Source organism: Patiria miniata, unplaced genomic scaffold (assembly GCF_015706575.1).
Source record: "Patiria miniata isolate m_02_andy unplaced genomic scaffold, ASM1570657v1 HiC_scaffold_21, whole genome shotgun sequence".
In the NCBI taxonomy this organism is placed as follows: Eukaryota; Metazoa; Echinodermata; class Asteroidea; order Valvatida; family Asterinidae; genus Patiria; species Patiria miniata.
Window position 1 is genome coordinate 576,546 of NW_024037060.1, and position 19,638 is coordinate 596,183.

At 41.4% G+C, this 19,638-nt stretch overlaps 2 protein-coding genes across 4 annotated transcripts; both read left to right on the forward strand.

The window, feature by feature from the left end:
* The first annotated feature begins 1,119 nt into the window (after positions 1–1,119).
* On the forward strand, positions 1,120–11,152 carry LOC119729778. 2 transcript variants are annotated; one of them, XM_038202520.1, is made up of 6 exons: positions 1,120–1,200; positions 5,789–5,856; positions 5,966–9,050; positions 9,183–9,366; positions 9,918–10,078; positions 10,708–11,152. In XM_038202520.1, exons 2-6 carry the CDS (start codon positions 5,827–5,829, stop codon positions 10,866–10,868), a joined length of 3,621 nt encoding a protein of 1,206 aa, XP_038058448.1. In that variant the 5' UTR covers positions 1,120–1,200; positions 5,789–5,826; the 3' UTR covers positions 10,869–11,152. The 2 variants fall into 2 exon arrangements, with proteins under 2 accessions (XP_038058448.1, XP_038058449.1); XM_038202521.1 differs by having other exon boundaries at positions 1,146–1,200; positions 5,793–5,856.
* Positions 11,153–15,033: 3,881 nt separating this feature from the next.
* On the forward strand, positions 15,034–19,413 carry LOC119729714 (protein canopy homolog 2-like). 2 transcript variants are annotated; one of them, XM_038202409.1, is made up of 6 exons: positions 15,034–15,108; positions 16,097–16,213; positions 16,321–16,433; positions 17,568–17,768; positions 18,419–18,515; positions 19,186–19,413. In XM_038202409.1, exons 1-6 carry the CDS (start codon positions 15,060–15,062, stop codon positions 19,233–19,235), a joined length of 627 nt encoding a protein of 208 aa, XP_038058337.1. In that variant the 5' UTR covers positions 15,034–15,059; the 3' UTR covers positions 19,236–19,413. The 2 variants fall into 2 exon arrangements, with proteins under 2 accessions (XP_038058337.1, XP_038058338.1); XM_038202410.1 differs by lacking the exon at positions 15,034–15,108 and adding an exon at positions 15,116–15,180.
* The last annotated feature ends 225 nt before the right edge of the window (positions 19,414–19,638 follow it).

Sequence of the window (19,638 nt, forward strand, 5' to 3'; positions counted from 1 at the left end):
TTATAATAAAGGAACAATGGTAGGCTAGGAACAACAAATTCCTGGAAAGGGACCTACTAGGTCTACCGGTTAAATAGAAGAAAAAAAATCTTGTTCAAAGTGAGAGTGATATTTATTTTGTCTGAAATGGCATCGTTTGGATTGGAAGAAAATATTTGACGGTGCTTTTAAAAAGTGTGCCCTCGATGACATTTCTAATTATCCGCCTTTTGCAGCGTGCGTGCGTCATTACAAAATTTAGCAACATATACCCCTACATTTTGCTCTGTTTTCTTGCTTAATTTTAAATTGGCAGATTTTGTTGTCCAGTGTCGCATTTTTCAATAGGTAGTTGACCGCAAAAAATAGTCAATTTTGGATAATACACTATTGAAGACTTAAGGGTGATGGACCATTTGCTACTGTTCAAAAATGAAACTCCAAGTAAATTATGGCATTATACTAAATTTGATGCGAACTTTACTTGGAATATTGTGCCAATGCTCTCATTTTCAAGGAAGAAGGGATTTACCACCTTGGCGATGGTACTCATCAGAACCAAACCATATAGCGCAGTGCCGACAATTTTGCTTTAGCCTACGTCCAGACAACTAACTTGTGATGCACTTGCATTTTTTTTTAATGGTGTATGTACCGAGTTGATATTTCGAGAGGTAGGCCTCAGATTTTTACAGATTTATTGTACAGTGCCTTTGAATATGGCCATTTTACAACATCACGAAATATCCACTGTTGCCTATTGTTCTTCAGGGTCATTGCGTTTAAATGATGATATTGTTTCAACGGATTGAGCAATTTCAGTAATTTTGTCCTTTAAAAGTTGCTTATGAAATTGGCTTTCCAGTCACTATTATGTTTGATGCTACATGTTATTTTTAGTATGAAGTATGAAATACAATTATTTTGGGGGGTTTGGGTTCCGCTTTTTTGACTCACCTTGTATGTTGCAGGCCGGTTTATTTTATTCCAATATTCATTTAAAAATCTAATCGATATAGTTGGCCCCTTGAAATCGTCCATTGTTATGTAACATGATCTGACCTTGAAAACAAATCTCATTGACATGCAAATATCTGAAGAAAAAAAGGTGGCGCGCTTGTGTGACGTCATTGCCCAAGGCTAACTTTGGGGTGTTGGCTGGGTCGGAAGCATACATTCTGCAAACTGTAGACGTCTCGACTGGACGAATTACCTTTGCAGGTTAGTGAATGGGTTTTAGCTGGTATACTTGTATCGTTCTGCTCGTCGCGCCCATAATATCGATGCCAAATGGCCTTACTTGCCAAAATGCCGTATAACTACATTTTGTTGCACACGAAACAGTCATTCTAGGCCCAAGAGTTCCGAACCATGTACTGTAAAGGTCTATTGCCCAACAACGGTATCTGCATAAAAATCAAACTTAGTTTTTTTCACCATACACACATAGTAATGTGAAACTCCTTACTGCCATTGTTCTCGTTTTCACCTTTTCGCTGATACTGCTGTCTTGACTCGGTGACTAATTGTAGCAAAGGCCATGGTCCAGACCAAATGTTGGTACCATCTGAGGTGGCAAAACTGTAATAGTGTTAATTTCTTTGTTTCACACCACTTTCTTCTTTTTGATGCGATTACTCATTTAACGTAAACCCTATGGGTATATCAGCAGGGGGCGGGGCCACAACCTCCCAAAATGATACTTATTATAATAACTCCTGAATGCTTCGGCTGATCGGCATGAAATTCGGTGATCTCTCCAAACAGGCACGTAGGAAGATGATTTTAACAGGGGGGGGGGGCAGATTATGTTTTGTGAAACAACGGCATACCCAGGAGTTTGTCTTAGGTGGGCTCAAAGAAAAAAAATACTCTCACAAATTAACTAGGCCTATATCAGATATAGGATCCAGGATTTTTTTTAGACGGGGGCACACATTTGGAGCATTTGCTCCAGAACTAATGCGAGCACGGAGCGCGAAGCCCTTTCAGGCGTGGGGGCCGGGGCCCGTTTAAGGTCCCCGGGAAATTTTGGATTGTATAGATAGGCCATCAGCTGAAACTCAAAAACCGGCTGTAAAATGAGTTTCGTTCCAGCAACACTGGGTCTACTTTTTTAGTGCACATATGTGGTGTACAGTACATCACAAACACTATGTTAGAAGTTCTCCATCAAATCTGCTGCAGTTTTTTTTTGGTTACACTTCGTCAAAGTTTGCCAATGTTATGTACATGTATGAATGCTAAAAACCCACATTATCCGGTTTGAGGCCTTGCGTTGGCACTTCCAATTTCAAAACTACAGCACTATAGCTTGTCACATCCTACACTCTAGAAACTCCTGGGTCAGACTGACACGCAATCTGAATCCAAATCTGCTCAGTCCTTTTCCGGGTCAAAAATTTACCCCATTTTGAGTCATAAACGACCCCTTTGGAGTGAAAAAAGACATGTTTCTCGGTCATAAATGACCCCTTTGTGGTAAAAAAAAGACAGGTTTCTCGGTTATTTGAAATTTAAGATGCTCTGTGGTGCAATCTGAGGCGAATCCTGGCCCCTTTCCCCTGAATTATTTGAGCAAAAGTTGTTAAGATTGTAAGGATTTTTAAAAATTAACTCTTGCTTTTACAAATTCTAAGTTATATACTGTGTACTTCAAAGTTGCAAACCACGTGGTTTCGTCTTCATATTTTCTTGCATTTCATTTTTGAAAAGGGATTGCATTGACTTAGTTTTGTAAACTGTTGCAACAATGTGTTGGGGCATTTGCTCCGAGGCTAGGTGGTGCAATCTGAGGCGATTCCAGGCCCTCTTCCTCTGAGCTATTTGAGCAAATGTTTTAAGATTATAAGGATTTTTTAATTGGTATAAAATACACTCTTGCTTTTACAAGCCTTTTAAGTTTCTTCTGTTCTTCACTTGATAACCATGTATTTCCATCTGCATAATTATTTTCATGCATTTTGTATTTCAAAAGGAATTGTATAGACTTAGTTTGTAAACTGTTGCAAGGATGATTTCTTATGTTTTGTTTCAAGTTGAAATGTTCAGTTTGTCAATAAGAACAAAACCGCTTGAAGATGTAAATTTAATTCAAGTTCAAAATTAGTGTAATTTAATCAAATTAAAGCAGAGGAGCAATTTGGCCTCCACAGTCTAGTGGTTGCGAAGGGCGATTTCTAAAGGTTACGTAACACTATGTTTTGAATGAAACTACATGTATACACACAACCATCTATTTCGGATTCAGCACATAATGCACAGTTGTAAAAGAATGGTTGTGTTATGATCTTTCCGATAAATCATCTTTCGAGAAGCATTGCTCAATTGAGCACTGTCCAGGCCGTAGTGTCCCTTTAAAAACCACAGGCAAGTACGTTTTGTTATGGCTATAATGATGCTTTTTCAACAAAATCCATTCCTTATTGTACGCGCATCTACAGACTTAAAGATATAGAGCCTAATCAATAATTAAGCCTTCGTGGATTAAGCGCCATCTGATCGCACGAGTGTGAAGATGCAGTAGGATGTCACATACAGGTGCATGTGTATACTTGCATTCGCTCTGGCTAAAGTCAAAACCTTCCGTTTCTACGATCACCGCGCACAGATATTTTACTTGGATGATTCTGGTGGCAGTGTAGAAGAGTGCCATTGGTATTGTATTGAATAACAATAGGAATATTGGTGCACGGAGATAATGAATTGCGTATCATCATGGAACGACGACCAGTCTCCGTACATACACATGGATTATTAGCTATCTTGGACCTTCGATTTATCAAAAACTGTGCCTCACACCATGGCCTACGATGGCCCCTTTCAAGAAATATCGATCTGTTCCGGCTAACCCCCACGGAGTGATCAATAATTACCTCCGGCCACTTAAAGTCCTATTGTCCGACAGATTACCAGAGTTGCTGACTCGAGTCATGTGACTTGGACTCGAGTCGGACTCGAGTCGCTATTTTTGTGACTTGTGACTTGACTTGTAAATACCAGCTTTGACTTGTGACTTGACTTGGACTTGCAAACAATGACTTGTGACTTGACTTGGGATTGCAAAAAATGACTTGTAACCAACCCAAGTCAGACGCTACTCGAGCGACCCAATACACTTTAATTAAGCTATTATACTTTTAATTAGCTTTTTCATTCCAGAAAATAGACCTCAGTGACTGAATCCAGTAAAATGAATAGTTCCCACTAGTTTAAAAAGTGTTCAATAAGACTGTCACAACAAACTACAGTTTTCAATGACCAATTGTCTCTTGCTTAATGTATTGGTTGAACAAACTTTGAAAGGAACCTTTCATGAAAAGAAAGCAGGCCTTTGTCAATTGCATGTAAAATACCGGATAGCCTAACCCATTGGTAGGCGTTTGTTTAGTATACATGGAAATTGAACAATAAAGTAATCTCAGAGATTACCCACTCGCCACACGAGAGCGCACGTGCGTCAACAGACTATTGTCCACAGGATTATCTGGGATCGATGCTCACTTCCGGCCACCTACGTCAACAGTCTATTGTCCGAGAGGATTAAGTACTGCCGGCCACAGGTGGCCGTGTTCGGATTGCGTAAACCGTATGTAATACACGTGTAAATACATAACTACATGTATACTGTATTGAAATGTTATATTTCCCCATACATATATGCAATCTTTCCCATAGAATAGGTCAAACTGTACCCAAATCCTTTACCCTCACCTGTTCCTTATTCATCCCATCCATTCATTAGGGGTCAAACTGTGCCAGAATTTCCTAACCCCATTCATTCATATTTATATCTGTATCTACATATTTACATATTTATGTGACCTTTACATATTTCTATGCCAAAGGTCAAAGTGTACCAGGAAGTCTACCTCCACTACTATTGCACTGAAATTATAATTTATTTTCTTTTAAAATGATTGCTGCAGTAATTTCCTTTGAACCTGTTTTCATACCCATGCTGGAAGTGAATTAATATGAGTCGGAATCTAAGTAAAAGTTTCTGTGTCTTCTACCAGTTGTGGGGAAACATAATTATTATGTCTTACAGTGATAACCCAGCTGATGTTGCTAAGACATGAAATGTTTGAGGTCTCGGGCTTGAATCCTGATTTATCATCTCAAAAGCATCTTCATGCGGTCAGAAAACCAAATTCTGCATAATGCAGTTAAATGTTCGGTGCGAAATACGGTAGAGAAAATTGCAGGTATAATGTTATGTTAATCTCTTCTGTATGGGAAGAAGTGTGGGTCTGTTCTGAAAACAGTCGCGTTTGGTTGAGTGCGGTGCCCCCGGCGCACCCAACATTTGGCTTGGGCTCCAATTTTTTCCCAATTTTTTTTTAGAAGTTTGAATCAAAAAAAAAATGTATTGCCGCAGAAAATATATTGGGGGGGGGGGAGGGAAGACGGACATTTTGACGTTGGTGTCGCCATTTACACCCCTATTAAAGTACTCGAAAACAGGCCCCATACATCATCACCGTCAAGTTATGGGACTTAAAAATGTATTTAAAAAAGTTGACAACCTCTATAAGCCCCAAGCCCCCACCCCCTCCCCCCTTGGGCGCGCCACTGCAGAAGAGATTGTTTTCCACATGGTGTTACCTGCAATTTTCTCTACTTTTTTCAATCTACCATGCAAAGCTTTTAGTCATATATGCTACAAAATATTTTAAGAACCCAGCATCACCTTAACGCCGTTGCCTCATGGCAACTATAGCCGAGATCTTAGGGGCCCCGGCTGAGAGATGGTCATAATAACCCGGCCCTTTTTAGGGTTAAAATTGTTTTGCTTTGTTTTCTGTAGACAGACGGTTGTAGGGCCTACACTACCGTTACAACACGATGGAGCAAAGAGCAGTAAAGCGACAAAAGGTATGTACGGAAAGACGACAATGAATGTCGATTTTGCCTTACGACGGCTTATTCAATCCCATTTCTTCCGTTTACATATCCATAATTGTATCCATTGACATCCTTTCAGAAGAGGCACCCTGAGACGAGGAGGAGCCTAGCTGATTCCGCTCACGCGAAAGAGTCTACGTATCTGCTGGCACAACCGGGTATTTTCTTCACCAGGCCAAAGTACGGTTGTATGGTAGTGGTCAATTTAAATGACAAGACCGAGACCGGTAAGACAGGCGTTTTTAACGCCATACAAGCCGTTCAGCAAAAGTGCGACCTGTTGCAAGGACGAAACGGTTATGTCGTCTCTTTTGACCCAGCCTTGTGGAAAACATGGAGCCCGAATGACGACATCGAAGACCGACCACAAGGCAATTATATGTTGTCTTCATCCCGAAAGTTTGTCAACACAGGAGGCGATGTTTCCTTCTTTCTGAAGTCTGACACCGAAGACGTCGTACCAAAGCTTTTCCAAGAAGTAGAAAACAACCTCCATGCTCTGGCTTCGCTTGATGTCACCCAAACCCGGGTTTACAATGATCGTGCCATTAACGGGAAGTTTCGAGACGGCGTTGACAATCCAGTCGACAAGACTACCGTCGAACGTTTCATCCTGACACCACAGACGACCACTCCAGGATCCGGGGGTGGTAGTTACTTCTACACGCAAAAGTTTCGGATGAACTTCAGCATATTTGACAAAATGACCATCCGCCAGCAAGAGAACGTCATCGGCAGAAAGGTTACAGATGAAATCGTCATCGGGGCCGATTCAAGAAGTCACATCCGTCGAGCGCGTCTGGCTGAGGCTAGTATTCATTTGAAGATTCTTCGGGGGAGCATGCCCTACGGACGTGATGATACAGGCCAGGAAGGAATCTACTTTAATGCTTTCGCTGATCACGTTCAGCTGTTTATCGATCTGATGCAAAGCCTTGTAGGAGACGACCCCGATTTCACACAAGATAAACTCATTTCAATGGCTCAAGGCATCGAGGGAAGTTTCTGGTATACACCAAGTTTGCATCAGCTCGGCTTTACCGACGAACCGAACGTAGGCCAGGCCCCGACCCTTGACTTCCTGCCTTTGTGGGACGTGAGAAGCACCAACGACTACATGTTTTACAACTGGCGCGAATATCTCCACCGTATGAGCTTTGGTTTGTATGCTCCCGGAGATCCACCGACACATCGTGTTATCAAGCTCCTGTCCGTGATTTTCTCCGAGTGGAGTGACCAGTGGTATGAAAAACCAAACACTGCCCGCATTCCCCATCTGAGCAACTATTTGACGGCAGCAGAAAAGCCATATCTGGAGGAATCCGCGGCCATTCGCAAAGGCATGGCGATCAAGAAGACGCTGGGCACTTTGATACCGAAAAGAGCCTATGGCACAAATAACGACCTCTTCCGCATACACCCGAATGAGCTGATTGTCGGTGTCATGCCCAGATTCTCTCTTGGTGTCGGCAAGTATGTCATGCCCTACTCTCGTGAAGAAGAAGAGTTTCCTTGGTTTATGAAGGGTCTTAATGAGGGCGGTGCCATGGGTCACATTGTTCCCGACCACGGAATAGTGTTGGCCGTCGGCCTCGGCGTTTTAAAGAAACAACACCAAATGTTATACGCCAGAGCCCCCCGTGAACAAAAGGATTTCTACCAGTCGGTCATCCTGGCGCTGGAGGGAGTTCAAGAGTACATTGACAGCTTTGCGAACCTGGCTGAGCAATTGGCACAAAAGGAGGAATATACGGCTGAAGAAAAACAAAATCTCCGACGCATCAACGCAAGACTGCTGAAACTTAAGACCGGCGCCCCCAGCAATATGCTGGAGGCCGTGCAGCTTCTGTTCTTGATGCACTGTTCTATGCATCTGATTGGCAACCCGGTTGCTATTGGCCGACTAGACGTCCTGCTGAGTCCGTTCTACGACGAAACGACAACGCCTGAAGCTGAAGCGCAAGAGATCTTGGACTGCCTGTGGATAAAACTGAGTGAACGTGTCGTCATTAACCGCCACTTTACACCAGACTTGCATGATCGAGGTTCCACAGCGGTGATGTACGCTGCATCAGGTAACTTTGGTCAAGGAAGCGCCGTCAACCAGTGGGTCCAACAGATCACCGTTGGCGGGTACCAAGCAAATGATGACGTCACTCCAACGACGGCCTGTAATAAACTTACTCTGCTGTGTCTGAAGTCGTCTCGCAGGATTCCTACTAACGCCCCATGCTTGAGTCTCAGGCTACACAAGAACATGCCCGAGAATATACTGCAGGAAGCCACAAGGGCGCTTCTTAGCGGGGGTGCACATCCGATCCTCATGCATGATGATAGACTTGTACCGAGTCTGATGAATAGTGGCTCTCCTGATGTACCCGTTAGCCTTGCGGCAGCTCGTAACTACGCATGTGACGGATGCTACGAGCCAATGATTGCGGGCGAGACCGAGTTTGCGTTTGGCACGATCATTCTGCTGAACATTCTGGAGATGACTCTAAACGAGGGAACGCTTTATGCCGACTCGGGGTCGGTATATCTTCGAGGCCTCAAAGTCTCCTATCCATCGCCACACTCCAGCCAAATCAAGACGTTCGACCAGCTGAAAGAAATCTTCCTAAAACACCTGCGACTTCAAACTGCTCAGTTTTACATCACGATTCTCTCCAACTATGGAAACCTCTGGGACATCTGCCCTTCGCCACTTCTGTCCTCCCTCATCCACGGCTGCAAAGAAAGCGGTCGTGATCTTTCCAATGGGGGATCCAACTACCACGCATTGGCTATGATGTACGTCAGTGCGTCTAACACCATCGATTCACTGTATGCCATTAAGAAGCTCGTGTTCGACCCAGACGAATCCCTCACGACCTTGCCCCAACTGCTGGAAGCGCTGAAACTGGACTGGGGATTTGAAATGAGAGAACCGTTTTTCGACGAGCGTGCCGGGGAGGTGCGAGAGGATGCGAACGCAGCTACCTACAAGACGCTGAGAAAGAAGGCTCTGACTTTACCAAGATTTGGACGTGGTAATCCAGAGGTAGACGAGATAGCAAACTGGCTGATGGAAAACGTTGTGTCTATTGCCAAAGATACGATTCACCACCCTCCTTCCGTACTCGATGGCATCATCAGTGGTATCAAAGAGAAATACTCCTTACCAGGTAATCAAGCTTTGTCTACTTAGTCATTATTTAATTTTGTCCGCAACTATGCCTGTTTAGGAAAGCGCTTTGACACTGGCTTAGCACGGTTGAGATAAAATCTACATAATTCGCTTTGTTTCGATTTCACAGGCCGTCCGTTTGGTTTCGTCGTTGAACCCGGTATTGGGACGTTCGAGGGGTACGTTCCGCAAGCATTGGGTACAGGAGCCTCCGCTGACGGGCGCCGTAGTCGCCAGCCATTCGCATCGGATCTGAGTCCGTCACCTGCACCCCAGGACAAGACCGCACAACCAGCCTCGGTCAACATCTATCAGTGAGTGTCATGCTTTACTTTTGGCTTGTTTCCTAGAAATGGAAGGTCCTTACTAAAATTTTGTACTTTAGGCGCACACTGCTCTCATTTAATTGGCTAGATCGGGCCACGTTTGGAAAAAACAGCTCGTCTGGATTTGGTTCCGACCCAAAGCAAGTGTGCATTGCCATTAATACGCAGGCCGATAAACACCGTTGAGATTTTTAAAAGCATTTTTTTCTGGCTGCTACCGAGCACATGTGAACACAACCGTTTGCTTTCATTTTTTTGCTCCACAGGCCTAAACCCATTCATTTCCGAAACTACTGATATACAGTTTTTAACGCAAGACTTGATGTTTTTAGAACCTTTAATAAAGACCCTGCAACCCCACCCGTTTCTGTTTGAAATGCCGCTTCCGGTCCTAGCCTGTTGCATTTGGGACATGAAACAGTATACGCAACAATAATTGTTCGAATCAAACTCCTCGCTTTGAAACCGTCCATGTTGTTTTCAAAAGAAAGCGGATTAGTGTGTTGGAAGCTCATTTCGTCTTTGATTGTCCACTGCAGGGCCATGAGAAGTTTTGATTATGATTCCATCAACATTGGTCTGTCCAACGGGTCACCGGTCGACATGAATGTGGGCGAGGACTTCCCTGAGGCCAAGCTTCACGAGTTCATACGTCACTATGCAAATCGCACCAAACCCATCGGTTCCAATTTGATTACAGGTACAGTAACTTATTATGGTAACAAAGTTCAACTCTATAACCTTCGAAACTTCATCTTCTGTCTATTTCATTCATACAGAAGGATGTGCTTACCCTGTTTTACCTATACCCTCTGCTGCAACGGATAGCCGACATCTTTAGATTAAACGGCACATTTTTTTCCATCTTTTCCTTCCAAAAAATAGCTAGACCATATAGGCACTATCATATGCGTACTTCTAGACACTAACCCATATTTACTTCCAATGATTGGCTTCAAACAGTTCCACGAATATAAGGCTCAAAAAGTGGGAAAATATGTATAAACGACACAGCGAAGCGGGTCCTGCTGCTTGCCGTGTTAAATTTCGAACTACGGGAAATATCAGTAGTTTGAAGAACTTGAACTTAAGTTATATCTATAAGCAGCACTCCAGTTTTCTCTTCGACCACATAGTACCCGTCGGTCCGGTCAAACTAGACACGGATGCAATGAGGGCGTATATACGCGGTTACCCCGCAAAATGTGGCAATTGCAGAATGATAAAATTAACGCTTGCAAACATTTCAGCGAAGTGGGATCATTGGGCCATACTCACCCGGATTAAATACCATTATTCAACAATCATTTTCATTTTACTGTTTCACAGTCACATGCGCCAATTTGGAGACGTATCAGAAAGCAGTGGATGAACCTGAGCGGTACGACTTGGTCCGTGTACGCACTGGTGGCTGGTCGGAGCACTACGTGGCCATGTTCCCCGCACATCAAGAGCAGCACCAGCGCCGTGTTGTCTTCACACCCTTGTAGAACGGTGCGTCCAGAATGAACGCCATATAGGGTGTCCCAGAAAAAACAAACGTCCAGGCCAAATCAAGGAACCCAGAACCTATTTTCCCTGGTTCCCCATGTATAGGCAGTCTTCCTCGTGAGAAATGATCTGACGATGTCATCACAATCAGTCAGGCATTTAACCAGGCTGACATTGACATCATGTATGATTTGCTTGACCGGTGCAAGTAAATGTATTCACGTAAGAATACTCCCAATCAGGATCCGTAGGAATATACTTTCTTGCTGTTGCGTGATTTGGTGTGGAGTTTGTTTCTAATACACCCTCTTCAGGGTGGAGTCCAAAAAAGTGGAACCCAACCCAAAGAAATATAATTCATATTTTACAAAAAAATATGTGGCACCAAAAATAATGATGACTGGCAATAAGCTACTCTTAGATGAAAAAAAAATGATTTAATTGCTGAATCCGTTAAAAGTATATCACCATTTAAACGAAATGACCCTAAAATCGGTTTTGTCCCAAAAAAAATGCGATTTCAACATCGTATAAATTGTTTTCAAACATTACCTGCCATAAAACCTCAGTTTAAAAGTTGAAAATATTCACTAAAGTACTTTTGAAGGCCCGCCCTTTGAAAAAAGTGGATTTATAAATCATATTGATAGCCCAAGCAGGGTTGTTAATAAAGACATGGTGTACTTTACAGTTATTAACACAAGTATTCTGTGTATTTTCTACGTTGTTCCAAACGTCAGAACACGCACAAAAATTGAGGTTTTTTTTTTATACAAAACTGATCTTAAGGTTACTTCATTTATTACTGATAACATTTTAACGTGTGGAGCAATTGAAATAATTTTCGTACTGAAAGTAGGGTAATGAATGGACTTCTTGAGTCATATTATTTTGGTGTTACATTTTTTTAACACGAAATACATATTTCTTTGGGTTTGGATTCCGCTTTTTTGAACTCGCCCTGTAAAAGGTTTATTGGAAACAAACCCACCCTGTATATTATGAAGGCCTGCTTTCCACTTGGCCAAGTAATTGTAATGGTAGTTTAAAACTGTTCACGTAGACTCATTTATGTTTAGTAGTCTTCAGTTTCATAGCTGGATTGATACCCCATATAAAGTTCCTACGAGTACTATAATGTGCAGCGTTATGTGGGTTTGAAGTGAAATCCAATTTGCTAACAAGTTGTGTGTGTTATGTGGGTTTGAAGTGATCATTTAAAATTTGCTAACAACTAAGTACATTTGCCATGTTATTGATTGAAGTGTTATTGCAGTGAAATGACAATTAGTGGTGCGGGGCTAGCTAAGCGTAAATATTAAAACAAAAGGCGTATAACAGATATCGCGTCCATCACAGATGAGACATGAAACCTGTTATTCTTGTAGTTGTAGAGGATTTTTAGAATGTTACTGCGTCAGATCAGAGAGGCTTAGTGCTATCGATTGTAGTCTTGCTAAAAAGAAATCAATAATGATCAATTCGTGCTTTATATATGAAATAACAGAACAAATGTTGAACAGGTCTTTTTTTTTAGAGTCAATATTACATAAACTAAGCGAGAACATCGTAATTTTGGGAGTAATGAAGTTAGATTTATGTCTAGACATCGAATCAAGAGTTACAAGCAGTCTGTACACTAACTTTATTTTAAATAATCAAGACAGCCAATACAGTAAGGAGGATTTTTAAACAATTGTTTATTATGCTAATATTTAGAAAAAGATTTAGTGGGCTGATTTCAATATTGCCCAAAGGAATTTCCATTTCTCCAGACATTTGAAAGCAATAGGAATGTCGATTATAGATAATTCTATTACATAAAACCAAAAGGAGAGCATAGACATTGATGGATTATTTTATATGCTCCAAATAGACATACATTTTACTCTAAGGGGATATTACAAGGAAGAACATCTTTATGTAGAGGCAGTGCACAACTTTAGATAACCATGACAAACTGCAGTAGACAGTATTTTAGAGAATTGAATGCTAAAATCGAAGACTCAAATTAAGAGAGAGAGATGGAGATTTGGAGGCGTTAGTTTTGCCCTAAAAAGCAAGAGTCTACATCAGAGAATCATTAGATGTTAAAACATTTTTACAAGTAACATTTACAGCGCTTGTGTTAGTTTTAGATTTTAAGTAAATTTTAGTGGTTTTGTAGAGAATTGTAAGCCTTTTTTAAAGAGTGTCGCTAACGTTGGCTTTGTATGCTCAGAGAAATTTGTAGTGGCTTAGATGATTTTGTTGACATTGAGTAAATTAGAGATTGTTATGCTGAAATCGAGTAAAATCTGATATAGGGAGCTACAATTAGTCAAATCTGATTTGGATGCAGTGACTATAATGACCAGTCGAGTGAGTGATTTTGATTTACTGGAAATTACCAGAGAGCTTCATAGTGATGTGTAGACGAGTGAAGAATTTATTCTGCTTTGATTGTATTCTGTTTTATGTAGAGTCCTCAAAGACAATTAGGTAATATAGTATTTCGGTTAAAATTAGACAAGTTACTTTCGGTGTGTTTTAGACATTGGGTACGTAAGAATAGCAGATTGAACACAATGTTCTTTGTGTTGTATGCATGCACGCGCGTTCGTTACTGTGGTCACCAGGCGTGGACTCGGAGCTTGTGGTCACTTCTTGATTGACCACTATGTTCGTGGGAGCAACTAGGCTTTTTGGTCACTTGTTTGCTGACTTTTTAGGCCAATTTACTGTCAAATTTGCGCATGTGAGCATGGAAAGCGCTCGCGGCGCAGCCATGTCTACACCCCAAACCGTTTGCTGTGTTCATTGCTCATAGCTTGATAATTTGTGTGCATAATTACGGTGGTTGTGTTTAAAATTCTGTAACTTTAAAGAACATGAGTGATGTGAATGATTCTTGCACTAAAAGAAAGGTTAATAACTTCCATATCCTAGATTTAACACACCAGGGATGCTTTCAGTGGTATTTTAATGCTAGAATAATTATCATTAGGAAATTAGAGGAAAACCAATAAAATAATCAGCCTATCAGCACAGTTTTTTCCTCTGTTATGAAGTTTTTTCCTGCTTAACGTCTGCACGCGCCGTCCCAAACTATAACATTGGCGGCCGATTCCCCGGTTTATTCCTCATCAGGCACCGCCCGTTTACCTATCGGGTTTCGAGTGGTCCAGCTATTTCCTTCGTTTATCTTTCTGGGATATTTCTCCGCGACTTTTCTCCCAGACTAGTCTCCCGTCGTCGGTGTTAACCAGACGTAATGTATTTGGTCTGCATTTACAGTTAAATTGACACACTGCCCTGAGTATTTGCCACTTTTTATCTCTAGTTATAGATGCGGACAGCCCGCGGCGTAACTAGGGTAAAACTTCGAAGCGGGTGGGGGGGGGGAAACAATTTTTCAAGTGAAGGCACTGATCTATCGATTCCAATATGGGGCACTATATCCCCCCTCTAACCCAGCAGCGTATCCAGCTTTTGATGTCGGGGGGGGGGGGGGGGGGTAACCGCACATCCACGCCAAAATGTAGACATGGTTTTTTTTCTGATGTCAGAACTGTCTAACCATTTTATTGAAATAATTTTTTGTCCAAAAAAATCCGGGGGGGGGGGGGGCAAGGCTGATAATGTTAGTGTTTTCGTGTGGAGGTACGGTTTACAAGCAAATTTGTATATGCCCGGACTGAATAATTGTTCGGCGAATGTTTGTTTCAATTACACACATTATTTATTGTCCATTCTTTTTAGAAATGAGCCTTTCAGACGACAGTGAAAATGTTTATAATATTATCCAAATGGGTCAAAATTACAACCGATCCTCTATTGTGATTGTGACAGTGAAGGTGTACGCGGTCTGTCCCCATAAAAAGAAGGGTGGCACCAGTTAAAACTAAATTGACTGAAAAGTCCAACTTGTACCGAAGCGCCGGGTATCCAGACGCCGTTATTTCCACACTTGGGATCTGGTGGTTAATTTCAAATACATATGCCTAGGAAACTGCCTACATCTGATTTATCTATGTGATTAATTTCAACAAAAAGTAAGGAATTTTTGTTTTCAAACGAAGAGCGCGCAGCTCAGATATTGAGATTGATGGAAATGTTCAATAGCGCCCTCAAGATAAGTGTTACAAATGTGATCTGGTACCCTGTTCATTTCATGGTGTGCGAAGGGAAATCTTCTACTGAAAAGTTCCATGACAGTCGGGGTCCTGACGAAGGTAGTAAACACGGTCGAAAACGCCGGTAAGTTGGGGAAAGACACGTGTCCTTAAGTTAAATTGTCATCTTTTACTATTTTTTTCTGAAAATTAAAGGGTAAATATGTTGCAACCTGACGCCACTTTGTTCCTCATTATCATCTCAATAAAATTCATTCATTGAAAAAATAACGATAAGACATGAATCTGGAACTGTGAGAAACATTTCCAATGTTGTTACTGCGACCATTGACCATGGAGGAATTCCTCCATGCTGTCACTAAATAGTACTGTTAGTGTATAGTGTTACTGTTACAAAATCCTTAGAAAATTTTCTTGACTCCTACTAGTACTAGTACTACTACTTACTAGGGGGCCTACTCCACCTGGAGGATGGCTGTACCATCACGGAAGTGGCTTCAGGTTGCAACATTCTTTCCCTTCTTTCGTTTAAATTATACAAGGGAAAGAATTCCATACACATGATACAAGTACAAGGCCACCACTCGGACCTCCTGCACAAAGTCTATGGCCTATGGGCCATGACGGAAAAAATTAAGTGTTTCAAAGAATTTTTGCACTCCTGAAAATGTGTTTCTTCATCACCTGTTCATCAGATTTACAAACTTTGGTACTTTACAGGTAAAAAAAAAAGGAATATGAGTGGTGGCCCTGTATGGAATTCTTTCCTTCTCTTAATGACACCTTTTTTGTAATTTTTAAACAGTTTCTTGGGGTAGAAATTACGATTTTCCTGTGCGGTTTACAGTTGGTGCCGTGCGATTCAGCGCGCCTTGCACGTGCACGTTCACGGTACATCGCACGGTGATTGCCATCTTTATTTTCGTGTTGCGTTTTGTCGTTGCCGTTGTCAATTAACCCCTTAATGTCCCTCAAAAAATTGAAAACCCTGCCTATGCTTTTATCTTTGACATAGCCCTACCTGTATGTTCTTAGTGTCACCAACTAGTTTGCTAGGTCAAATAATTTAAAAGTGGATTTTGTTCCCCCATGGTCTGACGGGTTTGGAGCAGTTTCCACAGTGCCTTGGAGGATGGACATTCAGAGCTTTGCAGTCAGCCTCATCATAAGCTGTTTAATCATACTCCAAGAAACCACAGCAAAGCGAGACCTACAACTGTACTGTGGAGGTAAGAGAAATAAGCTCTTTTGTGGTAATATGTGCCATCTTGTTCATTGGGCAATATTCCACATTTTTAACCCCCCTTTTCTTTGTCCTGTGTTGTTATTTTTGCAGCATGCCAGGCTTTGGTAGATGAGATCCAGTATGCCATTGGGGAAGTAGACCCTCTTGAAACCCTAGAAATGGGCTTCAGGATAGACCCCCAGGGGCGTCAGAAAGTTAAGAAGGTAGGTAAGGCTCAAAGGTGATTGTGGTGCTGCTTTAAGATAAAAACCCATTGAAGTAAACACAAAATCTGATAACATATTTCATTTTGAAATAGTTGAAGTAAAAACTTGTCATATTTGACGTCTCTTTTGACTCTTTTACACTGCATTGCTTGCAGGTTTCAGTCCATATATTTATGGACTCCGGCTTTAACTTGGAAACAGTGGCTTAGTGCAATGGACTAGAGATTTTAAAAAGCAAATGGGGATGCTGATAGAAGCAAAACTGGATGACGAAAATGGATTTTAATTGCAAAATCGGGGTCGTGACATGCATATCCTTTTTACCGGCAAATCGTCCTGTTGTCGGCAAAATCGTGTGCCCATCGGCATTTCTGCTGGGATGAATACCGCCACCTATGTCCAATAGCGTCCATGATGTCTTCAGCGTTGAACCACACTCCATATAGAAAGAAATTGCCCTAGCCGCCCCCCCCCCCCCCCCCCCCCACCGCCCCAATTATGTAGGGACTGTTTCATGATGTCAACATTTGCTTGACAATCATGTGGTATGAGCTGGCCAATAAAGGTTAAAGGGAAAATACAACATTTACAAACATCAAAAAATAAAACTACCAAATCATTTTGAAATACCTTGCTGGACTGTTAGTGAATGACAGTGTAAAGCATCCTGTAAAATCATGGCACCTGGTATACTGTCATTTTCAAGAAAAGTGGTATTTTTGTATCAATTTCCAATGCTGGTTGGCCGACCAGCGTTGGAAAAAACTGGCTTTTTTTCAAATACTGGCCCCAATTGACCATCGCACTTGTTTGCAATCAATTACAAACCTATGAACGGGTACGAGCCAGCTAGACTGGTTCCCTGACTTTACAATTCCCCAATGTATGTAAAATGCTCTGTTTCTTCTTATATGGAGTCAGGGAACCAGACTACAGGAAAATGATTGTTTTTCTTGGTTTTTATAGCATTTTCGGACCCAAAACCTCAAAAAAGTCAGTGTAACTATATTTGCTATATATTTCCAACCCCTCAATTCCATCCATTTCTGAAAATCACAGCAAAAGCAAATGATGTATATTCCCTTTAAAGCAATGCTGCTGATATTTCATTTTCCCTCCCATTGTCTCCAGATCCCCTACGCAGGCTCTGAGGTTCACTTGATGGAGTTGCTAGACGATGTCTGCAGTAAGATGAAAGACTACGCAGAGAGCACAGACCCCGAGACAAAGCTCAAGAAGTATGTGCGCTTCAACGCCAGAAAAGAAGGTGATCCTGTGGAACTGACGAACGTGTCTATCAACCGAGACATCAGTAAATCATTAGAAGTAGCTGTAAGTTCTCATTCATTATATTTGTTATTTTACTCATTTAATGTGATCTGTTTGCCGGAATGGTCCTTGAAAGTCTTTGACCTATGAGGTGATATTCTTTATTCATCTTCATGATTTAAGAAAATATACCTTAATAAAATTTGAAAAAAAAACCTGATAAAGAAAGAAAAATTACAGTTTTAGAGGTGGAAAGAAACCCTTGAATGACATTTAAAGGCAAACGCACAAAATTAGGTAGTTACTGAAAAACCCAGTCCACACTTTTCCGCTGTAGTTCTTGGTGTGTATCCACTCCGATAATAATAAAAAAAAAAAACCATAAACCCAAAAAAATGAGAATAAGAAGCAAAGTTCTTAAAATGTCATCCTTTTTTTTACCAGAAACTGTCATTTCTCCAAGGAACATTTGATTTATGAATCGAATTATACATTATTTGTAACCCCCTGAAATTTATAAACCATTAAATTGTGGCATTTTGTCTGGCCTATGGACACCACGATAACAAGTCAGTTCACTACAATGCTGCTGTGCTTTAGTTCTATGTTTTAGGAGGGAGTAATCCAAACTAAGAAATAAAGGCAGCAATGTGTATGCCATTAACATTTGAATAACATCGTTGTTTGAATAACATTTTTTTTTTGGGCTACAGTGTCGTAATATTGTGGAGGAGTATGAAGAAGAGATTGTGCAAACCTTTACAGCCAAAGAGCCTAATTTAAAGACACAAATATGCAATGACGTTGCAGGTGAGTGACCATTTCATGGGTTGTTTTCTTATTTAATTGTTCAGAGGCACTAAAACAAGTCAAAAGGAAAAATTGGATAGAGCTCTGAAGGGTTTATCTGTGGTCAAAGGAAAGTGTGTCCACAGTGACTCCAGTCATTTTGGCATCACTTAGACTTTCCAGGCTGTCCCACCCCCCTACTCGCCTTCTCACACTTATGCAACGTGCCACCCTGACCCCTTCCCCCTCCCTGGCAAAAAGAAAATACAGAAAGGAAAAAAATGTTGACATTTTTCCAGTAGAACGTAATTATCAATACAAACTGCTGGAAAAGTGGTTTAACCAGTTCACACCAGAAGTATCTTGACATTGACAGGACGTAGGCGCGGGATTATTTTTCAGGAACCTCATTGCCTGATGGGTTCATGTCTCGATCTGTGGTAGCACGTACACCCTAATATTTCCAACCTCGCTCACTGTGAGCGTGTCGCTGACACATGCTGCCGGCCTCCTTGCTGCATGTTTGTCTGTCATCCATTCTGAGTACAGCAGAACCTTTGCGTGTAAACACGTCATCCAGCGCGAACTGGTTGTAATATATTTGAAAGACACTGATTGGCCAGGACTGTGCCTCTAATCATTGAATGGGTTTTAACCTTTTTTCACACTCTGTCCGTTTTTTCCTTGGCAGAAGTTTGTTCGGGGCCAGCAGAGGTTAATTCTGAAAAGACTGAGCTTTGATGAAGACCAACTGCAATGTTTATGTCTCATCGTGGTATGTCTATTTATCAAAAGTACTTTGCAACTTAAAAATGGACCAGTAAGGTATGCAGCCATTATTCAAGCACAGAGCCTAATGTATGTTGTTACAGGTGTTACTATCCAGGCTATTCTTGAGTTTGAAACCCTTCTTCCCCCCCCCCCAAAAAAAAAACACGAATTGCAGTTTTTATGGCAATACAAAGGTTTTGAGATATCAACCGAAAATTTAAAAAAAGGCCGCTCATTGAGTTCGGTAATAATCTTGAGTAATCTGCAGCTTGGAAATAATTTACTTCAGGTGGGGCAGACTGATTCCTGCCTCCCTTTTAGGATCCATAATGTGGGGATTGGTAACCAGTCTACTTGCAGTGCGAATCTGTTT